Here is a 17,349-nt window from a genome sequence, read left to right on the forward strand (position 1 = left end):
TTAAGATGGCTTTGTATTTGACACAGTACAACGGGCCTTGCTGAAGATGGTCACACTTTGGGAGCACTAATCTTTTTGGCTGCTCTTGGTTTCTCTCTTGCCCTGACTGAAAAGGACATTAGTCACATGAGTCCTTCTGATATCAGCAGTTCTCTTAACTTACATGTTATTTCATCTGATTAATACGGAAAGCTAAGAGGACACACTGCTGTAGCCATGAAATCATTTTAGTTCATCTGTTCATTCTGATACCCAGCGATAGAATCTGTATAAAATTTCCCCCTATACAAACATATCATCTGGCCCATGGCCACACTCCTTTAGAGGCTGCATCTCATCTAACACTTTAGGGGGACCTGGTATATTGGGGAGAGCACTGGATGAAGTTAGAGAGCAGGGATCCCTTTCTCTGGACCTGGTACCAACCTGGGTTTTGCTACCATAGAGAAATCACTTCACTTCGGGTATTTGGACTGAGCGATTCAGGCCTTCTCTCTCATGTTGTTTTTCTACTACCTTGAAGTCCAAGGGTCATCAGTGAGGCCTCAAAGAACTGACAGGGTTTTGTAAAACATCAACTACATAGAGAGGACGTTGGTAGGCCCCCCGCCCACCAAATAGATGACTAAAGTGACCAGAGCCCCGGAAGTGGTGCCGGGCCTAGCAGACCACAGAATCTCAGTAGTGCACGCCTCTCCCTCTGCAGGGCTTCATGACTCAGAACACTGCAAAGCAGAACGAACACTGTCTTAAGAACTTTGACCTCACCGAATACCGTCAGGTGCTCAGTGACCTTTCCATTCAGATCTACCAGCAGCTCATTAAAATTGCTGAGGGCGTGTTACAGCCGATGATAGGTAAGCTGGCAGCAGGAGAGCTCCATCACTCATCATGGGGTCTAAAATGAGGGGAAGATGTGGTCAGCACCCTCTGCCTTTCGGGAACCAGATATATAACAGAACCTTCACAGTGAAGGCAGAACTGAGGGGTGTACATCGTGCTTAAAAAGAGCTGTGAAATCCCATAAAATTAACAATGCTAGGGTATTTGACACAGGGCAAGAGGCATAGAGGACTTTCCCTTTATCTCTCTTTTTGTAATATGTTGTATTTTTCCAAATTAATTTTAATACATAATAAATATAAACTCAAAGGTACAAATGCATATACAGTGAAAAACCCTCTTAACCTATTATGAACTTGACTCATGGAAAAAAGAAAGCAGAAGTGTGTTCATGCAAAAGGACGCAGCAGTAGGCACGATGCAGCAGTATTTATTAGACACTTGCTCTGAACCAAGCAGTGTATTTGGGCACTGAACGTGAAATCAGAATCGAGAAATGAGAGCAGTTACATTTTCTGCTGCTCCCAGGTTCAAGCGATTCTCCTGTCTCAGCCTCCTGGAGTAGCGAGGACTACAGGCACACGCCACCATGCCCGGCTAATTTTTGTATTTTCACAAAATGTTGTGCAGATACATTATTCACTGTGCTCTGCAAAGGCGGGGAAGGAAACTGTACCTGGACCCATTCATCATGCTTTACCCAGGTTCTCACAACACAAGTAGGTTATGGGTGAATCGCAAGAAGGACCAATCTAGAAGTACATTACTTGAAATGAGGTTTATTCCAAACCCTCCTTCCTGTCTGGAAATCTTTTTAAAGGCACCAGACAAGGAGAACTGACATATCAAGCTGGAGATACTCAGATTAATGTGATAGTTAATAGCACCAGTTCTGGAGTCAGACAGACTTGGGTTTAAATCGTAGCCCTGCCACTCCTTATGAGTGTGACCTCAGGCAAGTTATTTAACGTCTTTATGCCTCAACTTCCTTGTAAAAATGGGTAGTACTGCTGGGTGTGGTGTCTCACGCCTGTAATCCCAACACTTTGGGAGGCCAAGGCAGGTGGATCACGAGGTCAGGAGTTTGAGACCAGCCTGGCCAACATAGTGAAACCCCGTCTCTACTAAAAATACAAAAAATTAGCTGGGCATGGTGGTGTGTGCCTGTAGTCCCAGCTACTCAGGGAGGCTGAGGCAGGAGAATCGCTTGAACCCGGGAGGCAAAGGTTGCAGTGAGCCAAGATCGCGCCACTGCACTCCAGCTTGGGCAACAGAGTGAAATTTCATCTCAAAAAAAAAAAAAATGGGTAGTACTTCATAGAGTTGTTGGAAGATTGAAAGAGATACTGAACATAAAGCCCCTAGTGCATAGGTAAGTGCTACTCAGCAGGTATGACAGACCAATGACGCTCATATTTACATAGTCAGTGGCGGGGCCAGGGCGACTCCCAAGTTGCTCAATTCTCAAACTGTGGACTTTAGCACAGGCAATACTGGATCGAGCTGGCACATGCCCATCATCTTTGTCTCATCGCCAATAAATTTAAGTGAAAATGCTGTCCACAGTTGTTTTATTCCATATAGAAATCAACACATTAGAAATTCTTTGCCAAATGTTACAAGTTCCTGAACAGGTCAACATTGCACATCTCTAGATGGTATCACTGCTAAAGCCCCGAGCATTAAATGATCTGAGTGGTCCAATGAGCTTTGCGTTGTTAATGGGGAATGCAAGCTTCCCTAATTGTGCTTTTCTTTCAGTTTCTGCCATGTTGGAAAATGAGAGCATTCAGGGTCTATCTGGTGTGAAGCCCACCGGCTACCGGAAGCGCTCTTCCAGCATGGCAGATGGGGATAACTCATACTGCCTGGAAGCTATCATCCGCCAGATGAATGCCTTTCATACAGTCATGTGTGACCAGGGCTTGGACCCTGAGATCATCCTGCAGGTATTCAAACAGCTCTTCTACATGATCAATGCAGTGACTCTTAACAACCTACTCCTACGGAAGGATGTCTGCTCTTGGAGCACAGGCATGCAACTCAGGTAAGAGAGGAGCACCCCCCAACAACACAGATAGAGTGGGCCCTCACTGACTCCCGCTAGAATCAGAACACAAGACTGCTGTTTTGAAAAATGAAATCCAAATCTAATTGGCAATCCTTGTCTCCATCAGTCTGACTCAGATCCATCACCTTTTTATCTGTTGGTGAAATCCATCGAACACTGAGATGGTGACTTGGTAAACAAATTAGTTCAAAGCTTAAAGATATTGACATACTCTAAGTTAAAGACTAAATACAAAGCAGATAGGTCAGAGAGAAAACTCAATGAGTTAACAGGCATGAAGACTCACACAGAAGTATAAATACGGTGGTGAATGTTTAAATACTTACAATTCAGTATATTTAATGCCTGTTTTTCACCACTAACTTATGTAGACACTTCAGGTATTTCATCTTTGCTTGATTTTATGTACCCATTCATTCATTTATTCATTCTTTATTAAACAAATAGTTCCTGAGTACAAGGCACTTGCCATGCTTTTTAACCACGTGAGATAAATAATGACACTAGCTGCAGCTTACATGTAAAACACAACAGGTGTCCCCTTCTTGGTGAATTAGGAGGACCAGCTTAACACAGCTTGCTTTCTGCCTATGGCTAAGGTACAATATAAGTCAGCTTGAGGAGTGGCTTCGGGGAAGAAACCTTCACCAGAGTGGAGCAGTTCAGACCATGGAACCTCTGATCCAAGCAGCCCAGCTCCTCCAATTAAAGAAGAAAACCCAGGAGGATGCAGAGGCCATCTGTTCCCTGTGTACCTCCCTCAGCACCCAGCAGGTATAATCATTCTGCATCTCTGTCAACTGTGATATTCCAAGCAAGCCCAGTGTCCATTCCAAATCCGTTCTTGTTAGTGGTTCTTCGTTAGCGTTGCACTCCCACCCTTTATATACCCCTAATGATACAATTTTGAAGTGCAGCTGATGGGATATTCCTAGATGGACCAAAGACCATTGGTCTGTGAAACAAGATGCCATGGATACTGCTTTCTAGTCTCCCTATCCCTCTTACTCACTTAAAAACATAAGGCAGCAAACCCACAAAACATTCAGCTTAGGTAAAAACTTTTTAAAATGTAATGAATTCTGGAATATTTCTTATGTAGAAATTTATAAATTTTCAGAAATTGGCAGCATCAGGTATTTGCTTTCTTTACAACTATAATTGTAAGAAAAACCGGTTTATTTAAAACTAATTTCAATATGGTCACATTTTCACTCACACACCATTTATATTGTTTTAAATGAAGTCATTAAGAACCTAGGGGCATTCAAATGTTACTTTCCTTTTCCCTAAAAAATGTGTAACTATGAGTCAGTTGCAGACATATTGCTAGTCCCTAAAAGATAAATAACAAAATCCAAACTCAGTGCAGAAAAGTAAACACATCTTAATATAACAAAGTTAACTTTTCCTTACCTCCTCCACTAGCTACTAAAAGATTAAATATTGAACTCTTAAAACTGCTTCCTTTTGTACACATTTACAGAAAGTCTTCAAACATTTTTCTCCTTTTTTTTTTTGAGACAGAGTTTCATTCTTGTTGGGATGGGAGTGCAATGGTGCGATCTCGGCTCACTGCAATCTCCGCCTCCCGGGTTCAAGCGATTCTCCTGCCTCAGCCTCCCGAGTGGGACTACAGGCACCCGCCACCATGCCCAGCTAATTTTTTTTTTTATTTTTCGTAGAGACGGGGGTTCGCCATGTAGGCTAGGTTGGTTTTGAACGCCTGACCTCAGGTGATCCACCCACCTCGGCCTCCCAAAGTGCTGGGATTACAGATGTGAGCCACCGCACCCAGCCACATCTTTCTCCCTTTTAAATACATTTCACTTATATAAGTTTGCTTCTAGAATGTAGCTGGCATTGCATTTGGGCAGCCTACTTCCACCAAACCATTGGTAGGCAGACAAAAGAGTATCTCCTGTTCAAATTCTCATTTGTAAACCATTTTGGGGGACGGGGTAGTTAGGTGTTAACAAGACCTTTCTCATCTAAGGTAAGATCTCCAGTACTCTTCAGAAGAAACCTTTAAATTACTAGTAGATGAGAGGCTGAGGATTTCAGGCAACCGCATTCTAAACGCCTCCCATTGTGTATACCAATGACCACAGTGGGGAGGGGCAGGTGGGTTTACACGAGACATGAATTCAGTGAGAGGGCTCAGATCCACCTGGCAGAGCTATGGGCTCTAGCTATCTGGACGCAGGCTCCAAGTCCAGCTCCGTCTGTGTTGTGGGCCTTGTCTAAAGAGGCTCCTACTTGTCCCAATGTCCCATATTATTTAAAGTTCAAAAGTTGTCTCATGTTCATTTAGTGCTGTGCTAAATTCTGTTTTTACCCCAACAGATTGTCAAAATTTTGAACCTTTATACTCCCCTGAATGAATTTGAAGAGCGGGTAACAGTGGCCTTTATACGAACAATCCAGGTGAGTTTTAAAATGTTAATTGTATAAAGTCCTAGTCTAAGACTGTAAAGGAAGTTGAAAATTTGGATTTCAACCTTGCTTCTCTTTATTACTAAAATACTAGTTACATTATATGCTAGGAGACCTTATATTCCTAGGCTTTCTATTTAGGTAAACATGAACCATGTCACCCATGAGTAACTTAGTATTTACACACAGAAAACTCAACTTTTATAATCTCTGCCTCTCAGATTATAGACATAGTCTAAGCATAATTTACCACTAGCATGTTACCTAACTGTTAGCACCAAATGGTATTAACAATGTAAGCAGAATATCAGCCCTAACCATAAATGGAACTAAGAAATGTTCTTTAAAGAAAACAATTTGAGCTCTTAAATCTTTGTCTAAGACATGATATTTGCTTTCAGGAAAATGCTTGAAAGAAAACTTATTAGGGAAAACAGTTATTTAAATCTGTCTGTTTTTAAGATGTTGGGAATTTTTTACTTAAAGTTGAGCTTCCTCAAGCTGAGCCTAAGGTGATTTTGGCTGAGCGCCTGACCTTTACTATGACAGTGTTGCAATGATAGTCATGTCACAATGACACATAAAACAGGGCACACTTCTCCCATGATTACCTGTGGGAGCACCTTGGGAGACATAGCACTTTCTCAAACTTTTAAATGACCTCAGAAACGAGGACAAAAAGGGGTGCAGGGGGAAGTGAGCAGAGAAGGGAGAGTCAGGGAAAAGGGAACCAAATGGAGGTTTATCAAAGACACTGGAGGCGTGTGAAGAAACATGGAGCTTTGTACAAGAAGCTGTTCCCTTTGGAATACTCCTGGGCTTTTATTCGTAGCTCCTTATAGTGTTTCAATGTAGATCCAGAGATTTAGAGAGCCCTGAAAACAACTGAAAAGGAGTCTGAAAGGAGCCATGGCCAAAACTGAAATGAACTTTAGCCTGGCGTCTAAGCAGGGAAGAGAGACCAAAGGTCTGGGAACCGGTGCCTGGTCAGAATAAAGGTTGTTCTCCTAAGGGCAGTGACAGAAACACTGCCAGTTGTTAAAGACACAGGCCACAGAGTGAGGCAGGCAGAGATTCACCAACATGAACATAACAGCTAGGTTGTGGGTGGCACTGACAGAAAGGACCTGGTTAGGCTGCTCTCAGTCAGCTGCTGAATGACAAGAGGTGGATGACAGAAGCCACTGAGATATCTGACCCTGGACCCGCTATATGGATTTTTATAGAGGGTTGATAATTTACACAAAAGTGCAAGTTTAGAAAGTCTTGTTTGGTTTTGAATATCTGAGACACACATAGAGGGAGAACTGTAACTGCTCACAAATTGGCAACCCCACTGTTTATGAGAGTTCAGGTCAAAAAATATATGGCAAGTCATACTGCAGGTTTAATGGATTAAGGACGAAGGAAAAACGTAATGGAGGTTAAGCTCAAATATTCTCTGAAAATACGCACAGATTCTGAATCTTCCTCAGTCATCAATTTCGGTATCTCGCAGTACTATCTAAAGATGTTTTGTGTGAGCTATAGCTTTATGTTCTGTTTCTACCTATACAATGCTCAGAAGAAATGGTGAACAATCAGTCCCACCCTCCTACATGTGAACTCATGTGTGTGATAAAGACAAGTTACTTGCTGAAGCAAACCTTGCTTGGGGTGATGGATTTTTTTATAGCTTTATACTGACCTTTAAAAATGTAAGTTTGAAGTTGTTAAACTCACCAAAGCATTCACAGGAGGATTTCTGTGAAATGACCACCTTGTAAATTTTAATTGGTTAAATGTATACATGCCTTTTGCTGTTGAATTGTGATAATATAGGTAATATTTCACTTTCTTTTCCCATTTTTATACTCTCTAAAATTTCTTCAAACCCTTTAGAGAGTGAAGTGTATTGTCACATCTAACTAATGCAGAGAAATTCAAGGGCCTTTAAGTGCTACAAAGATGACTTTTTTTCCCAGAGCCTCTTGCCATTTCACGTTTTATGTACATTTCCACATACCCTGTGATAGGTTCGTGATAATAAATGTAGCGAACCTGAGTGGGCTGTGTGTGAGCTGTCAGCAATCCCAGAGAATCATTCTGCCAGGCCACAGCAGAGCCATCATTGAGAATCTTGAATTAGTGAGGCTTGTTGCTTATTCCCCCCTAAATATCTTTCTCTTCTTTAAACTTTTCTCCCGTTATTTCACACCTCTTTTTCAAATGGTTAAAATTACTTTAAAATTTTGACCCAACTTTCAATATGCCAAACACATGGGTACTAGACATTTAAGTCATGATTTCTAGTCATAATTCAGTTAATGGATGAAGACGTGGGCAATTCCAGGTTTCCCTGCCACTATAGAGCCATCTGACAATACCATGCTCAAACTGTGACTTCCTTCTGTAAAACTATTTCCCAGCACTTTCCAAATGCTATGTGTTTACTGACCGTGGCTTGTTTCAAAGTTTAAAAAAAATAAATGGTGTTTTCACATAACTAGGTTATACTGGTTTTCCTTTTGGCAGTACACCCACAGTTAACCCGATTGACTTTTGTAAAAGTACAGCTCCTATCAGCAAGTCATGGTTCAGAGGTTAAGGGTTAATGCACGGGCAGGAGGAACAAAGGAGCATGTTATAAAACCAAGAACAGCAAATACAGCACTTACTGTGTGCCAACGATGGTACACCGTGTTTTTTTTTGTTTGTTTGTCTGTTTTTTGAGACAGAGTCTTGGTTGCCAGGCTGGAGTGCAATGGTGTGATCTTGGCTCACTGCAACTTCCACCTTCCTACAACCTCTGCCTCCCATGTTCAAGCAGTTCTCCTGCCTCAGCCTCCCAAGTAGCTGGGATTACAGGTGCCCACCACCGCTCCCAGCTAGTTTTTGTATTTTTAGTAGAGACGGGGTTTCACCATCTTGGCCAGGCTCGTCTCAAACTCCTGACCTCATGATCCACCCGCCTAGGCCTCCCAAAGTGCTAAGATTGCAGACATGAGCCACTGTGCCTGGCTGGTACTCCATTCTTTATACCTGTTAACTCCGTTAATCCTCACAACCTTATAAAAAGGGTACTCTTCCCCATCCCATTGTTTTGGAGTATGTGTGTTACATTTTAACTATTTTTAAGTGTATAATTCAGTGGCGTTAATATATTCACAATATTACATAATCATCACCACTATTTTCAAAATTCTTTCATCATCAGAAACACTACCCATTTGGGCAAATAATATTCCCCCTTCTCTTCAACCCTGGGTAGGCTTCTATATGTAAATTATATGTAAATTCTAGATATCACACATAAGTAGAATCATGAGATATTCTTTTAGGTCTGGCTTATTTACTTAGGTTTTCAAAGGTCGTCCATGTAGTACCATGCATAAGAACTTCTTTCCTTTTTTTAATGACCAATATTCCCTTTGTCTATCACATTCTGTCTATCCATCAGTTGATGGAAATGCACTGTTTCTACCTTTTGGCTATTGGGAATCACGCTGCTATGAACATTGTTGCACAAGTAGCTGAGATCCTCTTTTCAGTTCCAACAGGGGGCATATATTTAGAGGCAGACTTACTGGGTCATATGGTAACTCTGTATTTAACTTTTTGAGGAACCTCAAACTTTTCCACAGCAGCTACACCATTTTACATTCCCACCAGCAATGCGTGAGAGTTTTAGTTTCCCCATATCCTCACAAACACTTGTGATTTTCCAACTTTTAAAAATTATAGCCATCTTAATGGGTGTGAAGTGGCATCTCACTGTGGTTTGGATTTGTATCTCTCTGACGATTAGCATCTTTTCATCTGCCTATTGGCCATGTGTGTATTTTCTTTGGAGAAATATCTATTCCAGTCTTTAATTCATTTTTAAATCAGAGTGTTGTCTTTTTGGTATTGAGTTGTAGGAGTTATTTGTATAATCTGGACATTAAATCCTTATCAGATATGATTTACAAGCATTTTCTCCCATTCTGTGAATTGTCTTTTCACTTTCTTGATAGTGTCCTCTGATGGAGAGGTTTTAAATTTTGAGGATGTCAAATTTATGTATATTTTTTGTTTCCAGTGCTCTTGATGTCATTTTTAAGAACCATAAATACTTTCTCCAATGTTTCTATGAGTTTTACAGATTTAGCTCCCTTTAAGTTTTTGATCCATTTTGAGTTAATTTTTGTATATGGTGTAAGGTGAATGTCCCACTTCATTATTCTGTTTGTGGATATACAGTTGTCCCTGTCAAAGACACTGCCCTTTCCCCCATTGAATGGACTTGGCACCCTTGTCAAAAATCAATTGGCCAAAAATATGAGGGTTTATCTTTCTGGGCCATTATATTCTATTGGTCTATATGTCTGTTCGTATACCAATACCATACTGTTTTGATTCCCATAGCTTTGTAAAAAGTTTTCAAATGGAAAGTCTGAGTCCAATTTTTTTTATTTTTTAAGACAGAGTCTCACTCCATTGCCCAAGCTCGAGTGCAGTGGCATAATCTTGGCTCACTGCAACCTCCACCTCCCAGGTTCAAGTGATTCTCCTGCCTCAACCTCCCAAGTAGCTGGGATTATAGGCATGCACCACCACAGCTGGCTAATTTTTGCATTTTTAGTAGAGACAGGTTTTACCATGTTTGACAGGCTGGTCTTAAACTCCCGACCTCAGATGATACACCCACCTTGGCTTCCCAAAGTGCTAGGATTGCAGACATGAGCCATGGCACCCAGCCAATTTTATTATTCTTCAAGATTGCCTTGGCTAGCCAAGATCCCTTGAAGTTCGATATGAATTTTAGGATTTTTTTTAGATTTCTGCAAAAAACATCCTTGGGATTTTGATAGGTATTGCATTGAATCTGAAGATTCAATTTGAACTATATCATCCCACTGCCTCCTAATGGTTTTTGATGAAAAAACAGCTGTTAATCTTATTTGAGAATACCTTATACAGTCAGCCCTTCATATCCACAGGTTCCATATCTGCAGATTTAGCCAACCACGGATCCAAAATTTAGCATTCACAAGATGCGGAACCTGTAGCTATGGAGGGACAACTTTTCATATCTGTGGGTTCTGCAGGGCCGACTGCAGTACTTGCATATCCATGGACTTGGATATCTGTGGGGATTCCTGGAACTGTATGTGACAAGTCACTTCTTTCTCACTGCCTTCAAGACTCCCTCCTCATCTTAGGGTTTTGACAATTTAGTATAATGTGTCTCACTGTGAAATCTCTTTGCCTTTATCCTGCTTGGAGTTCTTTACACTTCTTGGATGATTACATACATGTCTTTCATCAGATTTGGGAAGTTCCAGGCATTGTTTCTTCAAATATTTTGTTGCCTGCTTCTTCCCCTTTTCCTTCTGGTACTTCTGTAATGTGTATGTTGGTATACTTGATGGTGTCCAATAGGTCTGTTATGCTCTGTTCATTTTTACCTCATTATTTTTATTTTCTTCTCAGACTGGATCATTTAAATTGCTTTATCTTCAAATTCACTGATCTTTTCTTCTGCCTGCTCAAGTCTACTGTTAAACTCCTCTAGTGAATTTTTCGTTTCAGTTTTTGTACTTTTCCCAAAATGTCTGACTTCAAATAGAGAGGAAGCAGCCCCTTTAAATTTTCCAAGTGATACCACTATTGGAAGCCACTGCATCCCAAGAAATGCCTAAACCAAGACAGGCATCTGCTGGGACCCACCAGATCAACCAAACTGCACAACCCCAGATTTTTTGAGGATAATATCCCACTGCCTGCCCTGGCACCAGCTAGCTATTCCAGGAATGTGGACTGCTATCCCCATAGCTTCAGGGGAGCTGAGGAAAGGGGGATAGTAGCTGGGTCACACACACAGTTCTCTTAGCAAACAGCAGCAGCCTCTCCCTTTATCAAGCATTCTCCTGGTTGTTATAAATGTCCAATTGAGTTCCAGAGTTATGAAATAGTTGACAATCACCGCTTATAGTTGTTTATAGTTCAATGGTAGCTTCAATGGAGGGACCAGCCCCTACTCTGCCATTTTATGTGCTGTACTCCTCTCCCATTCCATTCTACAGGTAAAGAAACAGAGGCATAGAAAGGTTCAGCCATTTGTCCAGGGTGGTGCCAGGATTAGAGCTCAGGCTGTCTATCTTGAAAAACCCATGCCCTTAGCCAATTCACTACAGTGCCTCTCCATGTGGTTTGCACCTGAGATGTATTTTATATTCTCCCTTAGATAGAAAAATGTTTAAAGAATTGGGAGAGTATTTACTTTGATCTCCAAGAAGCCTAAGTCAGGGCTTCTCTCCCCACTAAGTACCTCAAGGGTAAGGAGATCACATTCTCCTGGTCCTGAAGTCCTACCTAACTGTCTTAGAAATAATTCCATCATATATGCCAACTCACTCTCTTGAATTCTCTTAAACTGGCTATTTTTAGGAGTACTAAAACTTTATATGGTCTTATTCTTCCCCACAGGCACAATTACAGGAGCGGAATGACCCTCAGCAACTGCTGTTAGATGCCAAGCACATGTTTCCTGTTTTGTTCCCATTTAATCCATCTTCTCTAACCATGGACTCAATCCACATCCCAGCATATCTCAATCTGGAGTTCCTCAGTGAAGTCTGAAGATGCATGTTTCCAGCATTAGTTTGATTCCCAATGTGAGCAAGAAGGAAGTATATACAGTAAATTCAAGAATCTGTTAAATCTGATAAAAGTAGATCAAATCAGAGATTGATAGCCTGTGGAGGGTGCTGAACTATACAGAATTAGACACAACTATGTCATTATTTTTTGTACCTACTGCTCAGAATAAAAACACTTGAAATATGGAAAATTTTAAGTTTGATTTTAGTCCAACAATACATAACAATTTATAGACACCAAGCAGTCCCCATAGCCATATAAAAGGTGCCAATTCTATAAAATGAAGCTACCTAGTTTTGATCTTTGCGTATAACTGGAAAATGTCCAAATTAAAATACTAAATATATATAAGTCACATAAATCACCTTCAAAGGACTTTTAACAAATAATGGTACTAATAACCATGATAATGACATATACTGACATTTCCCAAAGTTTGCAAACCATAGGTGTGGTTATGTTTGTGATGACGTGTTTTAAGAATAAAAATACAGGGATGAGACTTCTGAGAAATGTCCCCAAAATATTTTTTAATGGCCGATTATACAAAGAGAGTAGTGTAACTGACCTCCAGACCAGACATGTTGAGTACCGGTTTCTGAAGCAAAATTACAAGTGCCAGTCCTTAGTGTGATCAGATGCTTTTGTGTCATCTTGGTTTAATGGAAGAGATGATTAAAATGCTGCTATCCCAAACTCCAATTGAGGAAGATGGAAAATGTTTTTTTTTTCTGATGCTAGTCCACATACACTTTCCAAGTCCCACAAAACTTTCACAAAAATGCCTATAAGCTAAATATTAGAAAAGGATAACTTGTTTTATTTATAGATGTAAAACCCAAACAAGTCAATATGAAAGCTTTTAATCTCTTAATGCCATTAAACCTCCAGTAAGAGCATCACATAATTCTCTACTATAAAACAAATGAAAGCTTGCACATCAGATCATCTGAAAAATCTTCAAAAATAATCAGTTCAGGAATCACTATTATACAAAAGTTTGGGTTTTTTTATTTTTTTAAGAGAATAAAATGGCTTAGGTCAACTTTCCCTTTTCAGGTTATTTTCAACATTTTTCAAATTTTAGCAAACAAAAATTTTCTCTCTCCTTTGAAATAAGGATTTTTTAAAAAGTAATGCAGTTATACAACAGGCTTAGATATTTGCTGCTCTTAGAATTCTTTTTTATTTGTTTTTGGACTCTTCAAAAGTAAGTATTCAATTAGAAACACATATTCTTTCCACAAATGTTTTTTACTGTCTTTTCCCTATTTCTTGATAACTGTATGCTGTTCCCATATGAACAAATGGTGTTTGCAAATCATAGAAGAACAGACTCTGTATTACATTGAGAAAATAAGATTTATCCATGAATTGGAAGTAGAACACCCTGCCTCCACCCTTTTCTACTTAACCACCCAACTTAAAAGCCTCTTGGAAATGCAACAGACTCCAAGCTACTTTCTGTACTGTGCCCTTGGAGCACAACTTCCTCAGTCATTCTCCACATCTCCTGGGGCTTAACCCAGCCTTAGCCTGGGTTAAGGCTGCTAACAGTTGTGTTCCAATCGGTTAGTATAGGCATTATTCCCTCTACATTCACATTAAACATCCCAGCTTCTCTTGGGCATCTGCAGAGCTGTACCTTTTTCTTGCAGTTACAGTTACATAATCACTGACATCCATGACACTCACCCATGGATCCACATGCTGACTCTGTTTAGAAGGCCAATCTAAAACAACTGGGTTTGTGGCTACCTCTATAAAGTTGTTTGTGAAGTATAATTTGCTTTTTGATGCACTTTAGTTTGAAACTCAGTCTCTTATGTAAGAACTGCCCTTAATTTTAAAAGACCAAAATTGCCTTGTTAGAATGTTAAGGAGTTTTGACATGCAGTGGTTCCACAAATACAGTGGCTTACTGTTCTTATATTCTGTCTTACACCATCATTCTCTCCGTCTGTGTTGATCACTACTCTCTGCTGTCAATGGTTAATCACTGGGTGCCAAGAGCTTATTGAATAAAAGCTTGGCAATTAGAATAAATCGGGAGGGAAGGACCTTATGAACAGTCCATTTAGCCTAAGAAATGGAAGATTTAGTTCTTCTCTTCCAAAAGATAAAGGTATATATCACTGGAATTGTACTTAAAATTTATAGATGACTAACAAATATATACTTTATATGTACTTAATATTTAGATCTGCCTTATTTAATACTTGGAGGCTAGAAGCAGCATCTCTAGAGGAACTCTATAATATTTTGCTAGCATTTTCTCTGCATATTTAAAAGTCATTTCAATGCAAACACTTATCAGTGTCATGAAATCAGTAATGACTCTTTAACAATTCAACATAAAGGTTTGAAATCTGCATTAGATGTCTCTTTAATTTTTTAGTATTTCAAATTTAGTTCACACTTTTCTCACCAGGTGCCTTTAGCAGTTACTAAGATAACTGACTTGCCAATTGTTTCTCTGAAATAAGTGTTGCTTTGGGAACAATTTTAATGTTCAATGTGATATCATGGTAGAGTTTTGTCTTTTAAAACATTAGAAGCATTTTAAATATTAAGAATCAAATATTTATAGATCAAAAAACTTGTGTTTTAAGTATTATAAGGGATCTGTTTACTTATAGTAAATCTGTGTGTACCCATGAGTCATTGCTGAAGCCGACAAGCATATTCCGTACGTGCATTTTCCCTGTGCCATCATCATTGCAGTTAGAGTGCCAGTACCTGTAAGCTCTCCTGGGAGGCAGATTAGACCGAAAGCTAGACTTTTTCCCTTTTCCATGAAGCATGTCAGTGGGAGTTGCTTCCTTTGATTTCCCTAGTACTAAATTTTAAGACTTTAAAAAAAAAAAAAAGCAAAAAACTAGGAGCTTGGCACACTTTTAAAAAATAAATGCTGCTACCATCAATTCTTCAAATACTTAGAGCCTTCATACATTACCAATAAATTAGAATTAATTTATTCTGCAAAAGTAAGTTTTCATACCCTTAACCTACTAAGACAGCAAGGGTGTCCTAAATTGAGGCATTTGTATAATGCCTACGTAACTAAATGATCACTAAAAGGTGACAGCATGGGGCGAGACCTTATAGCTCTTCTCAGAATATTTGTGGTAAGTTTCTCCAGTTAATTTGCTGCATGAGCCCAATAACCATAATTCACTTTTTGTACCCACTGGTGCCATAATTAGAGAATTAGAGGGTGTAGACAGAGGTTAATGCCAATTACAAACACAGGACAGTTTATTATTATTATAAAGGTCATTAGGTACAAAAGATTGTTGTCCAAAAAAAAAAAGTTTCTAACTATAACAAAGGGGATTAATCAGAAATGAAACTAAGCTACTTTCTAAAGTGACATTGTTTCAGAATAATCCAGATTTGAATATAACATTTTGCCACCAACTGACGTTTAGATGAAGGACTTCCTCTCCAAAAGAGTTCAGATCATATTCAGGGGTGAATCTGACACCATGGAAGAAATACTACCGATGAAAATATTTTTCCACTTTGAACAAATCTGTAAACTACACCTTTGTTTATAGAAAAAATGCTTGTAATAGTCACTGTAATATTTAGCTGTGGATAAAAATTTGTGGAAATAAATACTTTTGAATAAAGTGTGCCAAATCTAAATGAAATTTTAAACTCTGCAGCTACAGGTCAACAAAGTTTCTTTGAAATGCTCTCTTGAGAAGCTTCATTATGGGGTCTATATTTCTAATATGTGTCATGATCATTTAAACCAGAGGTCAGCATCTTACAGTCCAAAAGCTGGGGGTAGGGAGAAACTCTAAGATAACAAGGCTTATTGAGCAATTGCTTTGCAACTATGAAATTAAAGGCAGTCTTGGTGTAGGCAAGGACAAATAGATCAATGAAACAGAACAGAGAGTGCAGAGATAGGCCCAATGCTATATGTATAACATAGCATACGGTTTTATGCATGAAAAATCAATGAGAAAATAGTCACAAGATCTGTATGGAGGAATTTGTAAAATACAAGTGAAAAACAATGACAACATTAAAATGGAGAAATAAATTAGGAACATGGATCCAAAGACTCCATACCACTAGAAGTTTGTCATTTGTCCCCAAGTTGATCTATAGATTAAAAATCAATGTCAACTGTTTCTATGTGAAAATTGACAAGCTCATTATAAGATTTATATGGAAGAGCAAAGGCCCATGGATAAGGAAGACCCTCCTTGAGAAAGTGGGAAGCTTTCCTTAGTAGGCATCGAGACTTACAAAATTTCAGTAATTAAGATGTGTGAGAATGACAGAGATGGTAAAATTGACCAGTGGAACAGAATAGAGAGCCCAGAAACTGAACATCTATATGGAAATTTTTTTATAAACTGAACATCTATATGGATACATTTTTTCTTAACTAGGAGCGCACATCAAAATTACCTGGAAATCTTTTTTAAAATTTACACCCAAATTTAGGAAACAAGACATCTCCAGAGATGGTGCCCCTCAACACCCATTGTTAACCTGACCCACCTAAAAATATACAAGATGACACATCTCCAGGGATGGTGGCCTTAAACACCCATCATTGGAGACCACTATTGAAATATTTCATCATACAGAAAAATGGTCACAGCATTATTGGTCCTTGACATCGATAGGTTCTAGGAAACCATGAGTAGAAACATAATGACATATAATGACACCAATTTTAACATAAGCTAGTTGATGTAAACAGTTCAGTCCCTACAACATATTTATGGTCATATAAACATCAAACTTTATTATTTTTGAGACAGTCTTGCTCTGTTGCCCAGGATGGAGTGCAGTGGTGAGATCTCAGCTCACTGCAACCTCTGCCTCCTGGGTTTAAACAATTCTTTTGCCTCAGCCTCCAGAATAGTTGGGATTACAGTGTCTGACCATCATACCTGCCTAATTTTTTTTGTATTTTAATAGAGATGGGGTTTCACTCTGCTGGCCAGGCTGGTCTCAAACTCCTGCTCTCCAGTGATCCACCCGCCTCGGTCTCCCAAAATACTGGGATTACAGGTGTGAGCCATTGCGCCCAGCCAAGACATCACCAAACTTCTAAATAAAGACCAAAACACTTTCTAGTATTAAACACTGAAATGAAAACTATACATACATTTCAGAAAGATTAATAAAAACAAATGAGAAAGTTACTTGCCCACTTATTCCAATTAAGAGTCACTGAGGGTCCACTTCTCCTGGCAGCTCAGGGTGCCAGGCAGGCACCATGCCTGGAAAGGACCCCATCCTGTCACTGAGTGTGCTCGCAAACCCACACTCAGATTGGGATCACTTAGACACACCCATTCACCTCACCTATACAGCTTTGGCACATGGGAGGAAACTGGAGA

General features: G+C 39.5%; 1 protein-coding gene and 1 long non-coding RNA gene across 3 annotated transcripts in view; one reads left to right on the plus strand and one right to left on the minus strand.

The window, feature by feature from the left end:
• MYO5B (myosin VB) overlaps window positions 1-15,610 on the plus strand; it is a 390,752-nt gene extending 375,142 nt beyond the window's left edge. For both annotated transcript variants that reach the window (XM_064379193.1, XM_012440811.2), the window contains 5 exons: window positions 707-857; window positions 2,605-2,890; window positions 3,514-3,688; window positions 5,261-5,341; window positions 11,801-15,610. In XM_064379193.1, the coding sequence (XP_064235263.1) occupies window positions 707-857; window positions 2,605-2,890; window positions 3,514-3,688; window positions 5,261-5,341; window positions 11,801-11,953 (846 nt within the window). In that variant the 3' untranslated portion in view covers window positions 11,954-15,610. The remainder of the gene's footprint in view (window positions 1-706; window positions 858-2,604; window positions 2,891-3,513; window positions 3,689-5,260; window positions 5,342-11,800) is intronic.
• LOC105709027 (uncharacterized) overlaps window positions 1-17,349 on the minus strand; it is a 35,404-nt gene that overhangs the window by 11,200 nt on the left and 6,855 nt on the right. Inside the window, exon 2 of the long non-coding RNA XR_001105425.3 lies at window positions 636-725. This is a non-coding gene — a long non-coding RNA (uncharacterized LOC105709027). The remainder of the gene's footprint in view (window positions 1-635; window positions 726-17,349) is intronic.

The sequence above is a fragment of the Aotus nancymaae genome, unplaced genomic scaffold (genome assembly GCF_030222135.1).
Source record: "Aotus nancymaae isolate 86718 unplaced genomic scaffold, 86718_ANA_hifiasm-v0.15.2.pri h1tg000020l, whole genome shotgun sequence".
Taxonomy (NCBI): Eukaryota; Metazoa; Chordata; class Mammalia; order Primates; family Aotidae; genus Aotus; species Aotus nancymaae.